At 41.0% G+C, this 27,378-nt stretch overlaps 1 protein-coding gene across 6 annotated transcripts in view; it reads left to right on the top strand.

The window, feature by feature from the left end:
• Nucleotides 1-27,378, top strand: part of tanc2b (tetratricopeptide repeat, ankyrin repeat and coiled-coil containing 2b) — a 185,807-nt gene that overhangs the window by 14,018 nt on the left and 144,411 nt on the right. For 5 of the 6 annotated variants that reach the window (XM_085416911.1, XM_085416910.1, XM_085416906.1 and 2 more), the window contains exons 2-3: nt 4,230-4,333; nt 27,036-27,140. In XM_085416911.1, coding sequence (XP_085273037.1) covers nt 27,074-27,140 — 67 coding nt within the window. In that variant the 5' untranslated portion in view covers nt 4,230-4,333; nt 27,036-27,073. The remainder of the gene's footprint in view (nt 1-4,229; nt 4,334-27,035; nt 27,141-27,378) is intronic. The other variant, XM_085416909.1, reaches the window with a different exon arrangement.

Genomic DNA, 27,378 nt, shown 5'->3' with positions numbered 1-27,378 from the left:
ACACTTACTTACATCATATAATGAGTAAATTTGCTCATATGTTTCGTGGTTCAGCTCTTGACTGGCTCTTTGTGAACAACAAGTGATAAAGTGGGACCTTTACTGAATGCTACTACAGTTTTCCAGCTGCCAGCGACCTTTCGCTTGACAAGTGAAAGGTCGCTCGGTCAATTCCAGCCAGAGACACAAATCCCTGTGGGGTTTATGTCAGGATGGGCGTCTTGCATCAAACTCTGCCAAATCAAACAGGTGGAGCTACCTGCTGCGGTGACCCCTAGTGGCAAGGGAGCAGCCAAAAATAGCTTCCTATGCTTTGATACCGTGCATCTCACCTATAATGGATTGAAAAAATTCTTTTGTTATTTTTAAAAAGTTGGTTTGTTTCTATTTCTAAAACTAATTTGAATTTCATTGCCTCTTATGTGACCTGAGTCGGGGGCATAAAATTAATAACTGTACCAAGTTTACTCTAAATTAGTCTACAGCGTGTAATTAAAGAGCCCACCATATTAGTTTGCATTGCTTATTCTCTCCATCACCTGTCTTAATTGGTTTTTACTCATTTTAATTGGTGATTTATTTAAATATTTGTAAGTGATGTTAGGTTATCATGTGTTTTTTGTCCTAGATATCTCAGAAATGGAAAATGCGATCGGGGCCAAACGACCCTACTCTCTGAGCGTGTAGCTGCAGGCAAGTTTGTTTGAGTACCCGTTTCTCAAATTGGACAGAACAGTGGCTTCTTCATGATGTTAGCTTGAAAAGGCAAAAATGAAGTGCTAGCCTTTACACAGAGGCATTTGTATTACATGAAAGCTGAAACACTCATGGCCTTTGAGGAGGAGATGAGAGGGAAAGCTTAAATGCCTTATTTATCAGTGAAATGGGGACTTAGTGTGTTGGTCACATAATTTGTTTTGATCTTATTTCTTGGCCTGTTCGGCTAATAACACAGAAGCCCAGCAGACAAAAGAGAATTTACTTTTTATTCTGCCAGATGATTAGGATTTCTGTGGATGTTTTTTCATTTTGTGCACCAGGCTTAGCCGCAACAAGCCGTATCTTTCTAAACCAGACAAGCAGCACAGGGACGTGTTTCGCCCTTCTTTCTCTTCTAATCATCATCTGCTGGGGGGCAGCTGCCCAAACAATGTGACCCTTCTGGATTGGAGTGACAAGGGGAGTGGCTTTCTATGGCTTCTGCTAGCTCTCTCTAACCCCGAACCATTAGCTGTATTTCTGCAGACTGTTTCACTTGCATACGCACTAAACTCGCATAACCAGATCTCCTTGGAAATGTTATGTCAGATAAATTCACAGTAAGAAAAATTGCAGTTAAAAAATAGTGTTTGATAGAGGAGATGACATTTTATTTAAAGATCACGATGTGGGCTTTCATGTTTGCTTTCAATTAAAAAAGTCAAATGTTACCCCAAGCATAGCATCACAGACGTTATTTAGATTTCCCCTCTAAGCCTGCAAATCCCAGAACAAAAATATTTCTAAGCGTCTAACTCAGAATGATGGAGTTATTCTTACTGCCTCCCATGATTCCTGCTGTAATTTATTTAGACTTTTGGTTTGCTCAGCTTAATTAATGTGTTGGCAAGTTGGTGTAAAACAGATTAAGTCTTATAAAGTGTCCCCTACAGAGAGCAATGTGCAAACTATAATTAGAAAATGGGGGGAAAAAAGTATTCAAACTCTGCGTGACACCCTTGAGAAAACTTGATTACTGTGTTGCCGTATTCTTTTCTGTCTTTTGTGCAGAAATGACCTTCTGTTTCTTTTTCTTAGTTGATGTGGGAAATTTATCTACATTGAGTCTGGAGGATGGCAGCGGGAGACGTGAGAGTTGAAATGGGGACTTCAGAAAGCTTGAATGAAAATATTAAAACACACTGGAAGCTTTTAGGGAAATATTTGTTTCACAAAAACTGGTGCAAGTAATGTCCTCTCTCCAAAAGTGTGTGCTAGTTAAGTTGCTATTGAACATGATTCCATGTAGCTTTTTTGGTACAGTGCACATCCCTGCTATGTTGCATTTGCTGCATGTGACAACCCCACCCCCAACTTTCTGTCTTCTCACTGCTGCTGTCTTAATATAAAAAGTACCCAAAAATCTCTATGGGCCAGTGCAACTTTAAATTGGCTCTGTTATGCCTTTCCTTATTTTCTGTCATATATATATATATATATATATATATATATATATATATATATATATATATATATACACACACACACACACACACTGATGTAATGGTGGGTGCTCAGATTAATCATAATCAGTGTTTCTAATGAGGTCAGGATATGCACAACCAAGCCCTGTAAGCCAATAGCATAGGCTTCAGGCTGCTCTAAATGTTTGGTTTCTGTCAGGTTTTTTATACTCTTGGCTTCATATGGCATCGATTTCAACTCTGGGCATCTCTGGCACACAGCTCTACCAGGACACAGAAATCCTTGCCACTTGCTAGACCAGTAAAACAGAAGAAAGTTGGTTTAGGCCTCAGTTACACAGGCCGAGGGGAAAACGTGTATTTTCCAGCCAGCTTTAAGAGTTTCCTAGAGGTTGGTGTAAGTGAAATTGGTGAAAAAATACAGGGGAGTTCCAAAAACCTCCTTTCTTTGGTCACCCATGGTGCATGGATGACACTAGTGTTCGCAAACACTCATTAACCAATCACCAAACAGTAGAGAAACTTTAAAAAAATGTGCGACACAAAGCAGGAAATGGAGAAAGTTCACCTTCAAAGTAAAGGTGTAGCAGTAAGGCATAACTTAAACAGTTTCACTACCTCATAGGGTGTAGTTGGTGTTTACAGACAAGTGTAGTTCCATGCAAACTATAGGTCACTGTGTCAATCTCCTTAGCAACCAAAGTAATTGTGAGGTTTACGTGCACGGCAACATATATCTCTTTGTAACCAGTTTCATTTACGAACGGCAAACAACCTCTTGTAACCACTCACCAGCTGCTCAGGGAATACAGCTTTTCCCATAGCAACTGGTGCTCACAGAGGGGTCATTAAACCAGTCTTTAGGCCTGCGTTGCTGGTAGATGATATCACAGTAGCATTCAGCAACTGATCGCAACTGGTTGGTGAGTACTCATTTTTCCCTAGCGACAGACGGTTGTTAGGCGGTTGCCAGGCGGTCAGTTTTTTGTTGTTTTTGTTGTTTTGTTTGTTTTTTAATGGCCACTAGGGGGAAATACCTGAGGTTGCAAAAACACCTCTGGATGCTCATTTTAGGTGCTCATTTTAGGTCATATTAAGGGAAGAAAAAGTTAACATTTGCAAAAGTTGGTTACACTGAGTGTTTAAAATTATTATCCAGGGCATTATGAATGTTTTGTCCTCAGTTTCTCTCTCATGTCTACCCCATGCTTGACACTCCCCAACGTGGTCCACCTTTTTCATGCTGTCTCGGGTTAAAGGGTTGGGGAGGGGGGGGGAGGGGGGGGGTTCAGACAGTGGATGAGGTGAGAGGCTGCACCAAGTCCCCGTTAGAGATGCATAAGTATTATTTTAAACTGTGAATCATGCAGGGATACTTTTGTAGAGTGTAAAATAAAAATATGAAGTTGGAATGAGCTCAGTGGGTCCCCTGTAGCTAATAAATGCTGCCGAAGATTACCGTACTTATGAGCATTAAGGGGGACGCAGTATGTGATGTAATGTAATGTTACCACTGGGTGGCCTGTGTGTATTAAAGATGTTAATTTAAATGCTCGACACTGGGAGCAGCCAAACAATAGCCGTTCACATTTACATCTCTCCAGTTCCCACTCATTTTCGTGTTAATCACATGGCTGCTAACATCACCCACACAGATATTTCGGTCCCTCTCTCCCCCGTCCTTAACTCAACATCTAATGACATAATCAGACTTTCGGTCAGACTACTTAGAGCCTCTACATCACAACTTTCAAAGCAGTACTTTATGTCAGATTCCACCCTCTGTGGAATATGACAACTGTCTGCTGTCCCAGTCCGCCCTAACAATCAGGCCTTGTAGCCCCGAAAGCTGTTTGTGTTCTCTGTTGGAAAAAGATCCACAGCAGAGTGAACAGTGACAGGTCAGGCTGTTCACTCTGTGGACTTGCCACTCCACTGAGTCGGATGTCAAATAGTGTCTGCTGTTTCTCTTGTGTGTCAATACAAGGCCCTTTCAGTTCATTGCTCACCTTAAAGTGTTTTATTTCACTGTTATTGCCTTTGTAGAGAGCTGCTGGGTGTCCCCTCTGGAGAGGGTTTGGGACTGTGGTTCAGCCCAGCGAAATGTAGCGCCTCGCTGCCCTCAAAGCCGGATTTGTTGTCTGCTCATGGTGAGTCTTCTTAAGTTTCATGGCACAGGAACCGGTGTGTAGCTGGGACCTTTTTACACCTACAGATGCACCACAGAAAAGTCCTGGGGTATAGGAACACTCACAGAACAGTAGATATGTTGTTAAGCTTGCAATGTGTAAGTAGGCCACAAAATGAGAACAAAAACTGTCCTGTAATTATAAAGCCGAAAGCTTTTGTTAGTATACAGAGCATGTTTCTTAAAAAAATGACTGTGGCCTCAAAAAACAGGAACTTGTTTTCCCCATTTGTTTACTTTATTACTCTGTTGTGGTATTGCCATGGAGGAGGTCTTTATCAGGAGGAAAAGCTGTAAAACTACTAAATAAATAAATAAATAAATAAATTAAAAGTGCAAAATTTATGCCCTCCTTCACATTTTCCAAAACTGTCCTGTGGGCCAGATTGTAGACCTTTGTTTGACACCCTTGGTTAGAAGGCTAAACTGGGAGTTAGCAGCTTGCTTGTTTAAGTGGCACTACATTTCAAGCTGCTATATACGGAATGCTAATTCTAGCAAATTGTTTCTTTCAAATTTGTGTTATTTAAAGATTTAGTAGTTGAACATGTAACACTTGTTTTTCAGGAGACGGGAGTTGGGAATGTGAGTTAACTCTGAAAACTCTGTCAACAGGAAATAAATGCATGAAACATAGAGCCTGCTTCTTTTTCACTGTGAATTTCCATAGTCCATACGGTAGAGGTGCTGTCTTCTCTTAAAGAAGCTGTCTATCAAAAATAGTCTTATTTTTCAGAAGTGTCCCGGGTACTGATCGATGCTCCGGCTTGAGGCCATATGTAATTACTTTGAGACCAGCCAGCCATGAAATTGTTGTTTGGGTCTGAAATGGATCCAAAGTCAGAGCAAGACCTTCTGGTGTTGTCACAGTCAGAAAAACTATAACCCACACAGCAGCATGAGGATGTGGTGCGATAATTTCGAGGGCCGGTAAGGAGGTACGAAAATGCGTAATTTGTCAGCGACCTCTGCAGTCTTATTACCAGGACAAAGTGTTGTCTCATCCACGTGCGTTTTGTCCATAGTCCGTTTCGATGTTCAAGTGTGCGCCTGAAGACGAATGACTTCTGTCAGCTGTTAAAGTGGGTTCAGGAGCTCCCAGGCTGCAGAGAGGTATGCAGAGCGACAGTCACTGGCTCACATGTATGCAGCTGTGGCCTGCAAGATGTGAGCAGGCAAATGGAGTGGAAGAGTAGTCCCATTAAACCCTGGCTCTCCTCTGAGAAAGAGGCTAACTCTGAACGCTGGCCTCTCGCTCCCTTGCAGAAAGTGCTGACACAAATTTTTGTCTGACTAAAATGCCTTCTGACCGCATGACACTGGCTCTTTTCTTCTTCCTCAGAGATTCCTCGGCTGTAAAGCTGGGACTGTACAAAAGGGACACAGTCTGCGAGTGCTGTTTAGGAGCTGGCGTAAATTATAATCATAAACTGCTGCAAAGGTCTGAATTACTCACATTTTAGCGTGTGAAGGAATTTCTTTGTTTGAGCGGTTGATTTGATTTATATGCATAAATCTTTTAGATTTCCCCTCTTCTGGACACCCATCTTGGTAAACAAGTCAAAAATGCACAAATCTCGGGGCTTGGACCAGAGGAAGGCTGCTTTGTCCCCCTTTGGCCATCAGCGTGGACCTGTCAGTTTGTGATTGACGTTGCGTGGCGGCTCCCGCGTTGGTCACTGGTGCGAAGATGCAGAAATATGACAACATCTCCGGGCGCATAAAATGCTGGCTTCTAGTGCTTCAATTGTGCATGTCATCCAAAGTGATGTGGTGTTAACCCTCTGGAAACTGTAGGCGTTGGTGGTTTGCACTATATTCTAGTAGCTTCAGTAGTTTTCTATAAGCCTCAGCTCATTTTTACAGTAAAGGAACTGCATTTATAGACTTGCTCACTATAGTATTAGTCATATTTTGACCAGTCACATGCTTTAGGCAATAAATGTCTGCTCAGTGCTCGAGGGGACAATGATGAGAATGATCTGTGTTGTCAAGCTGGTGAAGGGAATCTGCTTGGTCTCCAGTGGGTTGTGTGGGTGGTTAGCTACAGCCCACAGCTACTGAAAGAGAGCTGTGTCAAATCTGACACACTGAAAGCCACAAACGCCAACGCTAGGAGCCAGTTGTGAAGCAAACCAATTTAGTTGCAAGATAAATTCTGTGTACGTTTAGGGAGAGCTGCCCTCGCTGGCTTGATTTTGTTTTTTTGCTTTTTGTTTTTTTCCCTCCAGTTTGTAAGTCCAGAACGGTTTCGCTTTGGGTCGTGTTTGTACTTGTAGTCAAAAATCCATTCAAGATTATGAGCAGATAATACCAGGGATTATTTTCCAAGTAGCTTGAATGTTCAGGGGATATGTTTCCTCCAGCTTGAACATTGCTTTGACTTGAGTATAACACAGAAACCACAGACCTCGGTTGCCAAATAGTCAAAGAATGAAAGAATAAAATGCCTTTCTGGCTGCTGTGAATGGGCTGGTGCATGTCTGTCTTTTTGTTAATGAAAAACAGTCAGAAATTCCTTAACACAAAACCTACCTTACTTCTCATTAAATTCTTGACTTTCCTGATGAGTTTATGATGTTGATCATTTTTTTCAAGTCTTATACATTAATTTGTAAATTATCAACCTGTTTAGACACCCATCAGTGCAGCTAACATTCTGCATAGTGCCATATATTTTCCTTAGGTTTTCAGTCAGATCCACCACTTCCATGTGACTTCCTGGATGAGTGACGTTTCTGGCACTGAAAACGCTACGTCCAGATGAACAGAATCAACTTTTTGGGATTTTCTTACCTGGATGATTGAGCATGCATCAAGACTTCTTGAATGTGATTCCTTGCATCATGCCATGATCAAATTGCATATCTTGAAGCATTAAAACAGAAGTCTAAAAACCAATAAGTGCTGTGACGGTGGATCTATCAGCCCGCACAGCCCATACGATGGTGGCTTAGTTCTCAGCACTGCTCCCTGGGTTCAAACTGGGGCAGTTCACTGTGTGGAGTTCGTGTGTCCTCTCTGTTTTTGCATGTGTATCCTCTGGGAGCTCCTGTTCCCTGGGGTGCTACACGGTGGCTGTACACTGCTCCTAATACTTTGGATGGATTTAATGTTTAGGTTTCCCTATGAAAATAGATAAAGGATAACTCGCCCTCTATCTTACCTCTGTGCTTGGGACAGCTCTAGCTTAGTCATGCTTGCCAGCTAATGCCGTTGATAGTTAAGCGGGAAGCTGGTGAGGGATTACATAATTGTCTCTGCATAGGTTATTTCAGCTGAAAAGCAGAGGAACAATCCTGGCTGAAAAACACACTTGTAAGAAATCTCATCCTCTCTTTCATTTACCTTGTGGACAGGTTAAGAAAAACAACAGTATAGTTTTTTTGTTAGACTCTATTGTCTGCACTGCTGGTCTGGCGGGGGGTGTGGGTGGGGTGGGGTGGGGGGGTGTCTGCTGATTTGGATGCTGTTAGCTATAATGTACTGTAATTGCCATGCAGCTCATTGAGCATTTTAGGCCAATGGCTTTGAAGCTGGACACATTGATTAACTCTGGATTCGGTGGTTTGAGGTGGGAGGGAGCTGCATTGGCTTTGAGCAATGATTCATTCGGGGGGTGGGGGCATATTGGAAGTTGTACATGAAAGGGCTTTTTATTCTCATGTCCTGTGAGGATTTCTGTTTTGGGGTTTTCAGTAGAGTATACATATATTTTTGCAAGACCAAGCATACATATATTGACATTTTTGTCATCCACAGTCCAAATAACAGAAGCTATGATGGACAGATGATGGTGCTATCATGGTAACGGGTAGATGAATTATCGTTGGTTATATTTCTCATTAGAAAAAATATTTTTTGTTATGAAAGAACGTGCAGTACTGAGTCTTACTTTGAAATTATTATCTTCCATGGTAGCAGTGGCAAAGAGAAAATCCAGGTTAGAGTTGCTAAAAGCCTTCATTTTAACAGCTGACGTAGTCCGCTTAAAGCCGTGTCATTAAGCATCATAATGCTGCCCGGCTTCCAGTGGTCTCAACAGTGACCACAGTGAACTAGCCAGGCTCCAACACAGGAAATGAAGGACGGAGAATTCAATTTGTGCTAATGTACGGTTTGAGAAATAACATGGCGTGAACAGCATGAAAGCAAATGTGCATTGTAGTCTAGACTGAGCTGTACCACAGTTTCCTTAACATTTTTTTCCTCATTTCAGTTCATGCATAATAATTATGAGGGGGGGGGGGGTCATAAACTCCTACCCTGTAAATCATAATCTTTTCAGTCAGTGGCCCAAGTCCACCTCAATTTGCCCTGTGTAGTTTATTGTATTGTGTTTGGACGTAGTGCAACGAGACCACGGGAGCATCTGGACTTTTTCTTGTAAATGATGCTGGTGAGGTGTGTAGTCGGACCAAAGTTTTAAGAATATGCAGACTATGTAGACATTTCATGCGAAACCTCATCATCATTGCCAAGTCAATCATGGTTTATCTTCATCACAGTATTTAGCGGATGTAATGAGTGCATGGGATTGCCAATATGCCTTAGACGCAGAGGTAAACAGAGACATCCAGTTATCATCTGGGCTGTTGGGGGAACTCTTTTAAAGTGAGTTTCCTTTGGGACCATTCATGCACAGGTTTGCTCAAATCCGCTCCTCCCCTCTCATCTATGCCAGCCATCTTTGACAGCTGGGCTCAGCTAACAGCTGCTGCCCCTCCCCCAGAATCTAACTGTTAAACAACAAAAAGAGTTGGCGGCAACTGTGCTTTGTAGGAGAGCAAATTATCTTGTAGATGCACAGAGTGTGTGTGGTCCCTCTTGGACGGGGTTGCAAGGTGTAGATTGACCTTTTTTAAATGTATTACACTTTCATTCTCAGTGTCTTTCAGTGGGGAGTTTGGTAGGATTTGATAAGTAAAGCAAAGCATTTTTGGAAAGAAAAAGATTCCCTGGTGTAGGAGAGAAAAACATCCGGTCGTAAGAGATTTCCAAACTTCTGTGATCTTCACATAGCCAACGCTTATCTTCTCGGTGAAACACGGGACTTCTTATGTTATCCACCAACACAACTTCCATATATGTGGCAGTTACTTTGTGGAACAAGTGTCCGTTGTTGAGGCTATTCTCTTTCTGGCAGTCTTCCTTTGTAAAGTTCAGAAACTAAACTTCCTTGTGAGGCTGTAAAACAGCTTGTGATTTATTTTGATGAACGGAGCTAAGATTACGCTTTCACATTTTCCAGGTTTTTATGCAAAGATGTAAAGATTCCTGCAACACTAAGCAAAATCACTACCGCTGTAGTAAAATGATGCAAATGGGGAGTATTATTTACTCAAGCATAATAAAGTTTTTTTGTTCATAAAAAGGTCATAGACTATTTAATTTTGTTTTATTTATACAGTGGCAATTCTCAATAATTTCCTTTACTGTACAAGGACTAATTATGTTCAGATTATATTTGTAGTGATGCTTATTTCAGCCAGGAACAAACCCTGTTTTTATTCTGATCTTGAGGAGATAAATGTGATGGATATCATTGTGATTTATGCAAAGGAACATTTTTCTACGTCTTCACCAGTTTGTGATCTGAAATTAATTTAAGGGTTGGGATTGGTTTAGGTAAACATGCAGGCAGTTTTATTTCCTCGGTAGCAGCTCCACTGGCTACTACATAAGCTTGACTGCTAAGTGTGCTCTTTTGTATCACCTTTTAACCTTAGGTTATACAAGGTGCTTCAACAGCCCACACAGCAATGCAAGGTGCTTGTCTTCTTCTGAGGCACTTGACTTTGGTCCAGCAGGGTCATTAGTGGCCCTAGTTCCCTTTAGTTGACTACACTGGAAGGGTTAGGGGGTCAGCAATGCTCCTCGAGGACCTTCCAGCCTTCCTCCCCTCACATATGATGACAGCCATAGGGGATGGAGAGCACACGAGAAAAAACGCACGGGACAATAAATGACTGCAAATGCATTAGAGATTCTCACACTGGAATAGCAACAGGGAACAGAAATGATGTATTAAATGTGTTATTTTATTCCGCCCCCGACCACAGAATCCCACCTGGCTGTTGCGATGGCTTTTTTTTTTTTTAATAAATTTTTGGGGCATTTTTTAAAAGCCTTTGTTGGACAGCTGGAAGCAGACAGGAGAATGAGGAGAGCGCGCAGGAAATGGTCTGTAGCAGAATCAAACTCAGGCCCCTGCAGCCTATTGGCATATGGATTACCTGCTCAACCAAGTGAGCTATAGTGGTGCCCCACGATTGCACTTTTTAAACACATGGTACTCAAAGAGGGGCCAGGGAACCTAAAGGTGTCTGCAACCCAATGGCAAGGGATGCTTTAAAAAAATAGTTATAAAAATTGTGCTCTAATATTTAAAACAGTACATGATTACAGATGGAGACCATTTATGCTTAGTCAATAGAAACTGTGATGCACAACAAATTATATTAAGTATGTTTAATTGATTTAAGGATTATGAGGGAGTCCCTGAAAAATGTCCATAAGGTCCCCAAAAACCTAGAACTGGACCCAGTATGGACAGTTTGTGTAAGGCTGGTGCAGTGTGTCTCCAGATGAACCTTTTTCTTTTGCTGAGGTTGGCAAGGCCTACATCAGTGTGCTAATGTGGAATGCTAAGGCGTGGTGAAAGATTCGTGACTTTGAGCAGAGAGGACGGATTGGAGGCGATGCTACATGGTTCCATCTACATGAGATTTCTGCACCCTCAGCTTGTAGGGAATCACATGTCCACATTCAGAGACATTCATACGTTATTGACCGCTGATGGCTGTTCAGCAGACCTCATCCAGGGACAATGCTGTATTCGCATTAATAATACAGTGCCTCATTTTCAATTAAACAGAGTGAAAAAATGCTTTTTCTTGATTGATTGATTGATTGATTGGTAATTTATTTCAACATGTGAACAATATACAAGTACATTTAGAAAAGAAATGAGAGAAAAAAAAATATACTATACAAATTACATACAAAAAAACATTCTGATTAATTTACATGTTGAAAGGGAGTGGGAAGAAGTATACACTTGTGCGTGAAAGCTCATTAATTTCCACAGCACATCCTCATCAACCCAACAGTCTTAATGACTAAAGACAAATAATTGTGACGCCACAAGAAAACAATCAGTCATTTAATGAAATCACTTGCTGTATAAGTGTCTTTCAATTAAAGCTCCTTAATGCATTGCTGCTGAAGTGAAAATGACATGCGTGACTGCCAACGTGTATGAAAGTGTTCATAAATAAAATATGTCCAATTTTCTTTGAAGCCTGGATCGTTTTTCTGTGCGAGTGTGGGAGTAAACCAAAGCTCCGTCTTCCCGAGCCACCAGACGTGATTGACACACTGTGATCTAACAGACATTTATTGGTAGTCATCAGATTGCCGTCAGGGGCTAGCCAACGTGCTAATTGGGTCTTGGTTTGCCGTGTCTGCACTTTCAATCAAACGTCAGTCCAACCCGTGACAGAGATCTGGTTGTGGGATGAACTGGAAGAGCAAGTAATTTAAGATGTTTTCTCTCCCTCCCACACTTCCTTCTGTCCTTTTGTACTCTCTGCTCAAAGCTAGATTTATAGTTACAAATGGCAACCTTGAAGGCACCATTACCCTTGTGAAGCCCACTAATGCCTTTTTTTTGTGGTGGTATATAGATGGCTCAGGACTTAACTTAATCCTTTTTATCCTCCAGATTGTTAACTTAAATTTTAAGTTGGTGATAAAGCTACATATTTTGTTGCTGATTACATAAAAAGGAGACCATGTCCCTGCAATCTGACACTGGCTGTTTAATCACAGTCGTTTGCAGGTTGACTGCAAACGCATCTCCTGTAGAAACTGTCTGTGGATGACATGAAAGGTGATTAGAGAGAGGTGCTGCTAATTCGCAGTGGACAAAAAGTTCTTCACAGAGTGAACATGAACGTGGTGGTGGCATACATGATGATACAAAAGTGGAACAATGCATAATTCATCAGGAAAAGTATTCCTCTCCGAGCTCAGTCTCTGCTTCAGTGGAGCCCCGTTTATATCCACGCCAGTGTAATTTGCAGACTTATTTCCCCAGACGTGAACAAAACAGAGGCTGTTGTCAACAATCACTTTTGACAATTGGATCTGTTTTTCTGCCTTATTTATGAGTGGATAAGCTCAGTAAATGGGAGAAAGTAATTTTGCCAGCACCAAATGTCAACGTGAGTACCCCTTTGACACACCTAAACGACTCTCTCTGACTCTCTTCTTCTGTTGTGTTAAATGGCCTTTCCTTATTGATCGGTTCTGTTCTTGTCCTGTGGTTTTGAAACCATACCCTTGTCCTGAAGCTCTGATAACATTCTCCCTATACCCCTGGGACATGTTGAATACCACACATGGACTGTCTGTGGGTTTTCCTGACGTCACAGGCACTATCTGTGGATGCCAAAAATAAAGATGGACACTTAATTTTACCTTCGTTGTCAGGTTTCTCTTCACCTTCAGCTAACTGACAATCAGGGATGACTAATTTTGGTCTCTGTCATCTTATACAGCACTCAGTGGAGGTTTTTGTGTCATGGTGTAAATGAATCAGCACTGCACATTAGGGCTGCCACAAACGATTATTTTGATAGTCGACTAGTCACCGATTATTTATGCGATTAGTCGACTAATCAGATCATCATCCACTGGACATAAAACTACAGCTTATTGCACCAGCAGCATCTGCTCTTATATAACTATCATTAGCTTACAGCTTTAAGCTTTTAAGGTGCTAACTAAAAATAAAGACAAGATGATAGTTTATTCAATTTTAATGAAATTTGCAGATTGTTTCGGTAAAGTTTAATAAACTCCTTGCTATCTAAAATATAACAGGACACCGGAGTATATTCTCCAGCATCTCACACTTCTGATAATCAGCTGTCTGCTTGACGTTTATTCAGCTGTGTAAAAACTATAACTTTAATCTCAGCCAAACCGATTTACTCAGGAACAAATAAAATACTAAAAAAAAGCCAAACAATAACATTTTTAATTTATCTAAGTGACTCATATATATTTAACCTGAGTCGCGAAAGACAGCGGTGGGTTTGAAAACAATTTGCCGGGAGTCCGGTGTTCTCACGGCGCTAGTGACCTAGCCCCCGGCTAGCTATCGAGCTAGTGGGTAACAGACGTCTCCGAAAACGTCGGAGCGCTTTTGAAAATATGTGGTGTCCTGATAAACTGAGCAGATATTTGAGGTTTACACAGCTACATTCTCGCCTGAAAATATGTTAAACGTTTATTTTGTGACCCAGAAAGAATAATAAGAGTAATATTAAAACTAACTAGCTACCGCCATTGTTGGAAACTAAGCTGGGCCGCGCTATGAATTCTGGGACACAGCTGCTTCTTCTTCTTCGGGGTTTAACGGCAGCTGGCATCCTTGTACATGCTGTGCTGCCATCTTCTGTTTCAGTCCGTTATTACACTCTTAAATCCTGCTATTATTCCTGCGTCTTTTGCGATCTTACAAAGCTTCAAACGACACGTCGACTATTAAATCAGTCGTCGACGATTTTGATAGTCGACGTAATCGTGACTAGTCGACAAATCGTGGCAGCCCTACTGCACATATTGGAGTGTTTCATACCCCATAGTTAATATCCGGTGCCTCATGTAGCATGGCAGATGTAGTGGGGTAATATTCAGTACTTCTTTCTTGTGTTTTTTAAAGTAGGGATGAAATTAATTTGGAACTTTTGTCTTAATGTTTGCCTTTGTTGAAGTTCTGAATTTTTACTTAGTTTTACTTTCATTTCATGGTTGACTGTAATTGGCTAATTGCATCAAGTGGAGCACAGTCATTGATTGTATATAAAAGATGGATGTGAGTGTGGGGTCTTGACAAGAACGTGCCTTAACACTAGAACTGATGACATTTCTCTGTGTCCTCTAAGTCTTCCACAGCAGATAGATAGATAGATAGATAGATAGATAGATATGTATATATAAAGATTAGGGGTGCAACGATACACAAAATTCACGGTTCGGTTCGATACTTTGGTGTCACGGTTCGATATTTTTTCGATACAAAAATGTTCATGCTTTTTTAATTTGTCATTTATTAAAATTATAAATATATATTTTAACTCAAAAGTACAGTTTTTAAATTTAATGTTGCTGAAACAACAAAGGGATAAAATAATAAATCTATCTGATCGAGAAATCACTCATCTTTGGAAAAGAGAGTTTATTACAGAGAAATGGCTCCTTCCAAAATAAAAGCTATACTATACGCTTCTTCTGGGGTATACTCTCAGCAGCATATTAAACATATCAGGTCCCCATAAGGAGAATCATGTGCTAACGGCTGTCTAAATGACTCGGGTAAAGTTTGTAGCATGCGTGCTTGTTGTTTTTGTCTGCTTCCACTTGTCTTTGCACTAGGATGATGTCGGCGTAAATGTGCAGTCATATTCATTGTGTTCCCACTAGTGCTGTCAGCGTTAATCTGAAACGACGTTAACGCCACAACACGGCAAATCTCCGTTAACGAGTTACCGCGGATCGCCCCGTGCGTGGGGCTGGACAGCGTCAACACGTTAACGAGCAAACTGCGCTAACGCAGTAATTCCCACCCATGTAATTGAGCATTGCGTGGCACATTCAACATACTGTTTTACTTTTGTCCATGACGCACTTACCTTCAGGGTCATACTTCACATGAAGACCAAAATAGTTCCAAAGGCGAGGTCTGAATGAGGGTGGGGGAGGTTCAATTTGCCATGTTGCAACGAGCTTAACTTCTGTCTTGCTAGCTTGTGCTGCGCTCAGTGGATCTGCTCTCGACAGTGCAGCCTAGGCGGAGTAGTCGAACGCAGATCCACTGAGCTCTCAACACAGACAGCATCGTCAGAAGAAAAGTTGATAAAATAAATTAAAAATTTTGTATTGTTCATACATATGCGTACCGAACCGAAAGCACTGTATCGAACGGTTCAATACCGATATGAATATCATTGCACCCCTAATAAAGATGTGTGTGTATATATATATAGAGATAGAGATAGATATATATATAGAGAGAGATATATAGAGAGATATATGAGACTGCTTAAAATATACGGTCGAAGCTTTAATGTGTTGTCTGCAGTGCATTTCAGCCCCAGTCATCTCTGTGTGTGTCCAAGGGTTCACTTTGAAGTGAACAGAGAAGAAACACAGCAGCTTTATTGGATAAGACCAAAGTTTTTTTTCAGATGAAGACCTTTGTAACTCTGTGGATTCATGAAGGAAGCCAGTAAGCCCCCTCGTGCCTTTACTCCACTTAGGAACCATGCTAAGCCTATCAACCAGTAAGCCGCACTTCATACACAACAGCCTAAGGCAAGGAAGTCCAACACTATCTGGCTCTGGTACGCAGTGATACAAAGTTACTACAAGGCCTCCGGCTAAGTGACATGTTGTCAAGCTTTTTAGGAAAATGAATTTAATTTGGATGCACACATCAACTTGAAATAGGAGTCGTACTCGGTTGTTTAGCGCTTCCCTTGAAGTGGCCAAATCAACACATTTGGGTATCATTTGAAGCCTGCTCATGTCAGGCAGAAGGAGCTGACAGCGCAGAGGGAAGCAGGGTTACTTAATTCTGTGTGAAACCAGCTTCGGGCTGGCACTGGAACCATGTGACAGCTGAGCCAGGACACGATGTGTGGGAATGTTATTAGAAGTTATCCTAGCCATTTTGTGCTTTCATTTAAAAGGCCTTTAAAAGAGTATTCACACTTCTTTGGTAAGGTTTTGTTTTCTTTTACAACACTGAGTCACTGGGAATATATTTAATGGAAGGACCTTGGCATAGGTTATAAAACAAACTACCTTAAGGGCCTTTTTTAGTAAGTGCACTTTTTTGTGTGTATTTTAGTCATAATATCAAACAAGCTCAGCCTACTTAATTATTAGTACAAACCAGTTGGCACAGTGAAACTTGCAGCTGTTAATCGGTGTAAAATGAAGCCTTTACTGTGATTTTTGTTTTGAAAAACATGAAATGTCAGGGATGAATGCTTTTTATACACAATACAGTCAGTTTTATATAACTGCCTTCACAAAAATCAACATTTACTTAATCTGTTGTGCTGTTGCTGCATGGAGTGTAATTACATCAATGGCTCCATCTTTCAAATGTCACTTGGAGCACCAAGAAGATCCTAGCCTGATGTAAATCCAAGCCGTGATTAACAGGGAGATGAGGAATGAATGCGAACCGGGGACGGTGCAGCACTCAGCCGATTTAATTCTTACAATTTAATTTGAGCGCCTGCACAGAGCAGAGACACCGACTGAGTTTTAAACGCTTCCATCTTAATGCAAATGTGCACTTCTGCCAATGTTGATTACCTGCCTTTAGCGGCTGTCTGCAGAATGACCTTCTGTCCTCATGTCACGACTCTATTTGCTCCTTTAAGCTGCCTGTCAAACATCGAAACATTCTTCCCGAAGCTCCGGTGTGTTTGTTTGAGCATGATTAAGGAGCCACGGGCATACAAATGGATTTATGCAAAACCAAAATTTCCTGTGCATTCTACAAGATAGATGATTGACACATCAGTGTCATATGTCAGGAACAAAGATGAAAGCCTATTATTTAGATTAGGTTTAGATGTTTCATTTCATTAATACATCTCCTATCACCCATGCTCAGTCATTTCAATGCATTTGTTGCAGTAGCAGCACTCCGAAATGGCCAGCAGGTGTAGCAGTGAGGTTTCTGAATGAAGAGACAGGATGAAGAAGAGAAGAGGAGGGAGGACTGGAAGCTGCAGGCAGTGGGATTAATTGAACTGTCTCATTTAACCACCATTAATCTGTCTCTCCAGGCAAATACCATATTTAACTCCGTCTTTGACCTTTTAGCATCATCTAGTGTCATTTGCAGCGGAAATGGTAAAGATTTAAGAATGCACGCTTATGTATTTAACCTTATTAGCTTGCCTAAGTCTTTACATCAGAGTAGTCCCATTACCCTTAGCATCACAATTAGGAAAATCCCACGAAGCTCATTCCTCCTCCATCATCGCTTCCTTTCTACCTGCTCTCTGCAAAGGTCTGGTCACACTGCTGCTCAGCCACTCAGTTTTCTGTTATTGTTCACAGGAGCGACCACAGAGAAGCGAGGTAGCATTAAGTAGCGCCTTCACAACCTTTTAAAATCAGAGCTCTGCTGCTGTCACTTTGATGTCTGCCGAGAAAAATGCTTTTTCATTTATCACTGACAAATACCTACTTCTGCACTGTCCACCTGTTAAGGAGATTACAAAGAAGGCATGCAAGTGAACTTTAAAAAACTGCAGCTCCGAGAGAATAAATAGGGTCTGTGATTTATTTCTGTCCTCGGCATTGCTAGGGGAATTTTCCACACCTGCCTAACAGTATTTCATCCCATTATTTGATCTTGCCCAAACACCTTCTAAAACAAACGGGAAAATAAAAAGCATTGGATTATGTTCTCCTTCATGTGGCTCTCTTTGACTCTGATAAAGGTTGACAAGCTATTTCAGTCGCTTCCTTTTGAATGGATTTGAACAAGAGACCAAAAGAGGCTTTAGCTGGTTTCAAATGAGCATAGGTTTGGTAACGAAACTGTGTGACAGTTGGCCTGCGTGAGGACTTCTGTTTCCCCGGCGGGACATGACACAACCAAAGCACATGATAACTCACATGGCTATATGTGGGCTGTGTAAATGGTAAAATGGACTGCACATGACTACTCAAAGCACTTCACGCTACAAGCCACATTCACACATTCACACAGTGATCCATATTCTAAACATTCAGGGCTTTTTCTGTTGCATACTTGCATGCTGATGGATGGATCGGGGGCAGAGGGGTGGACTTGCTGGGACCCACAGCTTGAGAAGAGAGTGTCTCTAATATGCAAATATCTCCATTCAAATGAGCTGAAATTGGAGCCAAATATTGTTGCTCCACTTGTATAACAGGTTGAAGCCACAAGCCAGAGTACAGTCATGTAATTTGCTAGTGGAGAGTAGATCACTGAGTATCTGTAAGTCTTAAAGCCTTCAAAAAGCACTCAGTTTAGTTCTCTTATAAAAAGCTTTAAGGGTCTTTTAAAAGTTTTATATTTCATTCACAAAGGAGGCTCTTCAACTTTTTTTTTCTTTTTAATCCAGTTTCAACTGGAACCTTGTAACTATTTTGCAACAGTAGCTGGGAAGCTTAATGACTTATCGTGGGCACCAAGTTCACCTGTACAGTTGTCACAAAGGGGGGAATGACCAGGCTTTTTTTTAGCAGAGAGGGTTTTAACATAAGCATCTATGGGGATTGACTCGCTATTGGAGGCAGCCTCAGCTTATTCATTGGTGCTGAAGATTGCCACTTGACGATTACACTAAATTTGTCATTTTGTGAAGTATCCGGTAGTTTAAATAGTTTTACTTTTAGATCATTGTTCACTTGTAAGAGTAAATGGCTTTCAACTTAATACACTTCTGACGCTGTTAGATGAGAAGCTTTCAGACTTCACATTGTCCACAACAGGCTTCATAACCGTCTCATCCGTGACTGATCAAAGCTTGTGTGGTGCATTTTGATACAGATATCACCACCTTCCCCTAAAGCATTGAGTGCGAGGGCATTAATCTAGATTAATAAATAATCTATCGCTGGGCAGGAGTGAATCTTTGTTACCAGCAACCTTAAGTGGTTTCTGCATTGCCTTGTGGAACTCTCACCTTGTGTGCCGGGCTCTGACACTTCCCCTTATTGATATCAGTGTGATTTATGAATCTCTGCTCCCCTGGCCATCCTCAAACTGGAGATGGGAGGATGATTTATCCCTGTCTGGTGCTGCAGGGCGTCTACTGTTGGCGAGATAAGGGAGGAGGCTCTGACTAAACGAGCTTTCAGCCTGAGTAGCTTCATTCCTTTTTGTGTGTGTGAATGTTTTCTCTCCTGTTTTAATGAACAAGTCCATCTGCTGGGTGCCACCATCTTCACCTTACTTCTTCTCCGTGGACCTTGAGAGCAAAAGATAAAGCGGAAGAACCCAGTCGATTGTGGGTGACTCGGCTTCGATTGTACAGCTTTCATAGGATAAATATTCTGAATGCATGCTTTCTCTGAAGCCTGTCTTTGTTTGATTAAGGTCTGACATTTGTGTTTCCCAGTCAGAACTCCGGATTGTACTATAATTGCTTGAAGCTGAGGTCCTCGGAGAGGTCGCCCTTTGTCATTCTCATACTGTTTTCTTCACTGTGCTTTGTCCACTAAAATATTTTCTCCTCTTGGCAGAGCAAAATTAAGTCGTATTTCTTTCACGGATGACTCCTAATTACCTATATTTAGGACAAGTCTTATTATACGTTTAAGAAGAAAATTGGATTTTACCCTAAAATTTTCTGCTCGTTCACATATCTGAAAGATTTAGTCCGATTGGGTAGCACCAAAAGCCTGTGCTTTTTTTTTTAAACGACACAATTTCGATCCATTTCAGTTGAAATCCTCCCTCTGCTCTGTGTCTGATGTAACGTCTGTGTTACAGGTAATCACAGTAAGAGCTCTCCCCCAGGAAACAAGTGTCCTCACTAATTCTACGATTGTGTCTGTGTTGCTTCCTCTTCAATGAGTTTTAATTTGAAGGCCACGGTAACAAGAGATAAATCCTATTGGGCGCCCTGCAATGCTGGCCTTTGCCATCACCGGCCCCATTAAAGGATACTTTATTGATTGTAAATAGAGTCACGGCGGTTCTCAGGCTCAGAGGAACGTCTGCACCTGCTGCTAGTAGGATTTCTTTTATGTTTAAAAAATTTAGATGGCATTGGTGATTAAAAATGTAATCCATTCCACAGGAAAGTTGCTTTATGAGGGGCCCAAGTTAATCCTCTAATAATAATAACTCTGGTTTCTCAAGATTATGCCATGACTAAGTAATTCCTCAAGCTAGGCTTATAGATAAACCTACATATTTAAATAATTAGGCCCACTTTACCTGCCTGGCTCAAAAGGCACATTAGAGACCTGCTCTGTAGAGGCCCAATCCAGCCTTTGATATTCATGCTTCCAAATGGACTCCTCCGTGCCTGTATTTTATATTTAATCAGAACAAACAAGTGTGCTGCTCGTGGTGACCGGAGCAGATGAAAGTGGCTCATTGTGCAGGCACAGTGAATGTGCCTTTAAGTGGTTGTTAACGCACAGGAGGAGCATTACGCCTGAGCTGTGGAGGATCCTGAGATGGGCTGCATCCGCTTACGCACATTATCTGTGAAAGCATGCTGCTTCTTGGCTTCCCTTCACAAAGGCCGGTACACAGGGTCAGAGAGAGTGGGAATGAGAGATGTGTATGCTTACACCCTCAGATGAAACGTTGCTTCAGCTGTGTATATGGGTACATTTTTGTCCGTGTGCGCTCGTCTCTGTTTGGCAACCCGCGTGTGCGTGTGTGTGTGCGTGTGTGTGTGCATGCTCGGTTGCCTACTCAGTATGCTGTCTTCTAAGATTCCAAACATTGATTGCCTCCTCTAGACAGCAATATCTCTCCCTATTTTCTCCTTTGGCAGTTTGTAGAGTGCTATAGTTTTGCCTGGTTACCTCCCAGTTATACATATGGAAACATATTTCAAGGCTAGACTGTAAAGCCCTCTGTATTTCATCCCTGCTGCATTGTGAGCAGCTGACATAAAGCTCCAGTATACTTACTGAGTCATGGCTTTTTGAGATTCTGATTTAGCATTATAATCACAGAATGCCTTCTGGCCTGTAAGCTAGCTGAACCAGACATAATAAGCTGTTCTCTGCTCATATTTTATGCTGAGGTGAAGGAGTGGTGAGTTGCATGAATACTAGCATTGAGGCCCCTGTGCAGGCCCTCTTATATCTGTAGAGATATGGGTGCATGCCACTAGATCTGACCTGCTGCCACCTTACACTCTCTTATCACTGTCTACATCTTGTCATGCGGGAGCATGTGATTCATACCAATGAGTGGTTTCTGTTCTGAGGGAAGGGCTTGCATGGTTCTACATGACAAAGAAAAACACACACTCCTCAGTGCTGTATGGTTTATTTAGACTAGCAAACGGTGTCTTCTCGACGACATCTCCTAGTGAATGAGTCAGATCTCAAAGTATCTAGGAGAAATATATACATCTCTTTGTTGATGGTAATTAACAGTGTGAAAAGAGCTTTTATTAAGCAAGACTGGACTGTAAAAATCTGGATTATTCCAGTCAGCCCACACTAAGATGTAGCTATCGGTGGTATGTGTCACTGCTCAGTCACCTTGAACCAACAGTGCTGCTTTTGACGTGACTAATGCTTTTCATCTATCCCTCTGGTAGGTGTAAGGATCACTTGTGTCACTGCATTATAAAGCAGCTGCAGTGATTGCTGTGATTAAGGTGACTTTTAACAAGTTCTTTCCCACAGCTGAGGAAAGCTGTAAGTTATGTAGTCATTCAGTAGTTTAACAGTCATGGAGCTTGCAGAGGTGAGATGAATAAAGTTGGGAGAAAAATAATATGGCATCATGAGATTCTTAGAAGAAGGGGCAAACTGCTAAAAGAAGGCAAAGAGGTTTGTATCAGCATTGACTGTTAGACCCACAGAGTCCATTATTAACTGATAAAATATGTGAAATTAATAGAAATTCCAGAGCTGTTTGTATGTGGAAAAGATGATTGCACCCGTTGTTACATGATAAATGATGAATTAACTGTGTATAAACAGGCAGTTCAATTTAATTAGCCACACTCTGGCAGGAGCACTGCCAGACCTGTTGAATCCAGGAATCACATAAATGGAACATGTCTGATGAATCGAAGCAGACTAAAAGATCTCAAAAGTAACACATCATGGTACAATCTAAGGAAACTCAAGAGTAGATGAGAAACAAAGTCACTGAGACTACAAAGGGCTATAAAGCTTTTGGGACTCCAGCAAACCATGGTGAGAGCCATTATCCACAAATGAGGAAAAACGGAAACAGTCGTGAATGTTCCCAAGAATGACCAACCTACCAAAATGAACGACTCATCCAAGAGGTCACAAAAGAACCCAGAACATCATTTAAAGAACCGCAAGTTTCATTTACCTCCGTTAATGTAAGTGTTTGTAATTCAGTAAGAAATAGACTGGGAAATAATTGTATCCATGAAAGTGCTTCAAAGTGAAAACCACTGCTCACCTAAAAAATCACAAAGGCTCATCTCACTTTTACCAAAACAAATAACTTGGTGATTCACAAGACTATTATACTATTATTAAATATTCTGTAGACTGAAAAGTCCTGGACGACTCGCTGTAATTACTGAAACCATGAATTCTGCTCTGTAAATCTTAAAGGGAAATGTCCTACCTTGAAGCTCAACCTCGCTTGAGTTATGATTGGAAACACACCAGCAAGCCCACCTCTGAATGGCTAAAGTAAAGCAACAAACAAAACAAAGGTTTTGGATTGACCTAGTCAAAGTGTGGACTTTACTCAGATTTAGATACTTTAGCGTGACCTTAAATGGGCTAATCGGGCTTGACAGTCCTCTAATGTGGCTCATTCAAACAATTCTGCAAAAGATAGTCGACCAAAATTCTTCCATCTTGTTCCAAAGGGTGGCACAACTAGTTATTATGTTTACTTTAATTTTTCACATAAGATCAAGTAGGTTTGGCTTTTTTTCCTTAATAATTAAAATCATTATTAAAAACAGTATTTTGTATTTACTCTAATTTCTTTGATTTGAAACATGTAAATGTAACAAATATGCAAAAAAAGAGAGAAAGAAATCAGGAAGGGGGCAAAAACTTTTCACAGCGCTGTATAATTATTACAAATAGTGTTAGACATGTTACATTCTTTGAGGATACATTTGCCTGTAGCATCTGCTAACTTGCAGTTAGTCAGTTATCCATATAACCACATCAGGTGGTAATACCAAGCTCATGAGAAGTGAGCAAATGCATCATCTGGGCAAAAATAAAAAGGAGGCCTTTCCTTGAATCATTCATTTTATGGCTTATTATTTATTCCGAGGAACTTGTCACACACTGACTGGGAGACACTTCAGTGCTTGGTAAATGAGGTCGGATGTATTTGCATTTATCAACAGTAAGAGGCTGTTTTTATGAGCAGTGGCAGATCCAAGTATACAAAAAAAGATAAAATATTAAAAATGTCATGAATCACATTTTGTTGGCCTCGATCACACCCTGGGCAGAGGATACAGATATCTACTGACACTGTGATTGACTGGGGAGACGACTGGAGTGGTAACTGCTGTCAGCTGTGTTATTGGATGCATAAGCTTATCAGACATCAAGATCCTCTGTCACTGCAGGTGATATCTCGATTTCTCTACGTATGTTGGTACTTGCAAGAAAGATGCTTATTTGAGGATCTGCAGAAAGTCCTGAAAGTTCTCCTCACTATTGCCAACTTTATTTACCCATTTTTATCCTAATTTGGGGGGGGGGGAGAGTTTTAGGTCAAACTTTTGGTACTTTTTGGGGAAGAGAGATCCAAGTTTTGCCCAGTGGCTGTGAGGTCTTGCTTTTCCACACTAGGCAGCTCATTCAGTTGGCAGCTGATATTGACGTAAATGAGGTGTACATGTGAACTAACCTTCTCGCTGAGTGATAATTATACATGTAAATATTACTGAAGTCATATAACACTTATCTCTAACCTGTGTATGCTGTTTATATCAAATGGTGGGGTCATACAGTCGGCATTTAAGCTGTGAAGAGCAGTAGGCTAGAAATGATGCAGACGTTTCTGCTGATGAGAGCCACGTTTGGCCAAGTATATTTTTGTCTGATTGCAGTCAACTGCAGTATATATGAGCGCAGAGTAGGAGATAACAGATGTGAGATTTAGCAGAATGCAAATATGACTCGATGATATCATGGATAATTTAATTTGCAAATGACATCATTCAAGCAGGCTTTAACTTTCATATGAAATCAGCAACATTTTGGCAACATACAGGGTAAATGAATCCATGTCTTTGCATCTTGTTTTGATCAGTCTGTTTCAGTCAGAGGGCGCTTGTGACTTCTAACATGTGGCTCTTATTTACAGCTAAACATCGAGCCAGTTTAAACACCGCTCATATTTTATGCTGCGCTTGAGTAATTGTTGCTGAAGAGAGTTGCTTAGATGACCCTGCACAAGCTAGAAATGATCGTGCATCCCTATAGATCTGACTTGTGGCCACCATACCATACCGCTCTCTGTACATCTCTTGAGAGCATGTGATTTATGCTAATGACCATAGGGGGACTTTGCATGGTTCTGCATGATAAAAATCATTCCTTGTTGCTGGTTTGTTTATTTAAACTATGTCTTCTCATTTGCATTTCCTGGGAAATGAGTCAGATTTCAAAGTGTCATAGGATAAATAATGTGCAAGTTCTACTTGTTGTTGATGATTTAAATCGGTGTGGATAGTAGAAACCTGGATTATTCATTCAGGTAAACTAAAATGTAGCTATTTATATTACGTATCTCTCCTCAGTCACCTTGAACCAACACGGCTGCTTTTGATGTGACTAAAGCTTTTTATCTATCCCCCTGCTAGGTGTAACGATCACAATCTTATCAGACATCAGGCTCCTCTGTCACTGCAGCTGATATCTGGACTTCTCTTGGTATCCACTTATGAGCAAGAAAGACACTCATTTATTTAGTCATCTGCGAGCAAACCCAGCCAAACTTGCTCAGAAGGTGTCCGAGGGACAAAAATAATAATCGCACATATAGAAAAAGTCCGAGTGCTGAAAAATGATTAGACAGTCACCACTTATGGTATTTGAAACAGTAAACAAACCCAGCTGGAGCCATCTAAAGTGATTTGAAGTTGGGCATGGTCTGATTCTGGCAGCTCCCTCCAGTTGTTTAGATCAACTTCTTTTTCAGTCTATTTTCTTCCCCCCCCCCCCTGCACTTGAGCTAAACTCAAAATTGGCACCTGCCACGGCGTCATTCAGTTTTCAATCTTGTTGAGACATACGGCTTCAGACTACAGAAAGCCAGTCTGGTACATTTGACGAAATCAAAGTGAAATAATCGAAATCTGGGTTTGCTGTGGGACTCAACATCGTCGTCGTTTCATACTTTTTAAACTACTCTGTTGTGTGTTGCCTTGCAATCTTTGTTGTTTCCCCAGTGTTCCTTATATTTGTTAGCAGTATTATGATTCTGGAAACATTTAGACCTCCTCTCAAGGTCATCTCCTTCCCCCAGTGCTTAAGCAGCACTGGGGGAAGGAGGAGGGCTTTTTGAGAGCTTTTCCATGTCCTCGTCTTTGAGGTATTTTTTTCTTTCTTTCTCTTTTTTTTTTTTTGTTGTTGTTTGGGTCGAAAGCCGGCTTCTCAGCTGGAGCCTGTCTGTGGGGCTTTGCTGAGTCACTCCCATCTAATGGAGAACATCTGCTGCCATGCTTTTTACTATCAGGACTCACAGCAGAGATATGTGAGCCCGTGAAGGGGGTGGAAGGAGGTGTAGGGGGTGGGGGATTAGTTGGCTAGAGCAAGCTGTAGTTTTAAAATGAATGAATGTTATGGTTTAATACAGATGTCCTCATCTTTCATCATCTGAAATACAAAGGAATCCTCTAACTTGACCAACCCTAATGGTCCTTTGTCTCTCAGAACGGAACCGGTACATCTGATAGATATTTTTACCTATTTTTGTTGTTGTTTATAGAGGGTTCATTAGTAAAAAGAACCATAACTTTTGGTTTGAAATTTGAAGGGTCGGTGGTGAAGAGGTGTAGAAGTGCTTTTATAAGTGGCCTGTAACACAAGCTATAAGACAAGTGTATAAATAACTTCAGTTTTTCATGTCGTACTTTCTATGAAGGCTTAATGAAGTTTGAAGTTTGCACATGTAGCTTATGAGGCTGTTATTTATGGAAGGACAGTCTTTTTAATACATAATTTCCACCATCTGTAATCTTAAGTACTGTACCCATATATATATATATATACTTGATCTTTATTAATGTTCCTGTCCTACAAAATACTGTAAACCTTAAGGCTCGTCTTTTTTTTTTTTTGGTTGCTTCCCTCTAGCCACGTCTCACTCTGCAGGCTTTATCTCATAGTCATGTTGTCCATAGTTTATGAATGAAAAACAATAAAAGCATTTTTTCGCTTTTTAGGAAGTATAGTGAAACCCGTGGTGCTTCCTTCTATTCTTCCCTAATTGCTTTGAAGCATTTGATCTAGCACTTGATGACATAGATAAGATTGGGTATACATGAATGGGATTTCCCCAGCTTCAATCTTCTCTCATTAATCCCCATTAATGTTTTTGAAGGTTCTTTATTCTCTCCTGCTTTGAGAATGTAGCTCTGTGGTTCTGCTTTGATAGCCATGATAATGTTTTTAACTGTTCAAGCCCTTAAAAAAAAAAGTCAGATCCTGTTAGTCGTAGTTGCAAATGCTCCGAATTTTCAGCCCCTCTTTTAAATTCTGGTTAAATAGAGCACTTGTGACATGTCACTCTCTGACTGTCTGTCAAATAAGATTCTCCTAAGCAAACCTAAACATCAGTTGTATCTTACGGAATACAGCTGGTGGTGCTTGAAGTGCCCTTGGAAATATTAATATTTATCTTCTGTCTTTTCTTTCTCCAACAGATTCTTCTGTAGTCGAGTCCAGGGCATCTGCTGCAGTCATGTTTAGAAACAGCTTGAAGATGCTGCTGACGGGGGGGAAGGCAAATCGCAAGAGTCGCAGCAGTGGTGAGTCTGTCTTGTGATGCCAGCCACAAACAATGATGCATCTGCCTGTCAACACACAGAAGGTGTTGGCTAGCTCTGTCTGTGTATTTTTAGGAAGCGAGCACATGCGAGTTCAGAGGATGAAACATATTTTGAACTTGTTGCTGATCAAAATCTATCAAATGTTTTCAGATTTCAAAAATAATACTGTCGTTTTTAAGGTAGTGAGCATGTAGGTCCTTCTAAGCAACCTGCAGAA

This window comes from Rhamphochromis longiceps, linkage group LG8 (genome assembly GCF_057381845.1).
Source record: "Rhamphochromis longiceps isolate RC_006_pf linkage group LG8, R_longiceps_female_GT1.1, whole genome shotgun sequence".
Classification (NCBI taxonomy): Eukaryota; Metazoa; Chordata; class Actinopteri; order Cichliformes; family Cichlidae; genus Rhamphochromis; species Rhamphochromis longiceps.
Note: the sequence above shows the minus strand (reverse complement) of the source record. Positions and strands in the feature narration are given on the sequence as shown.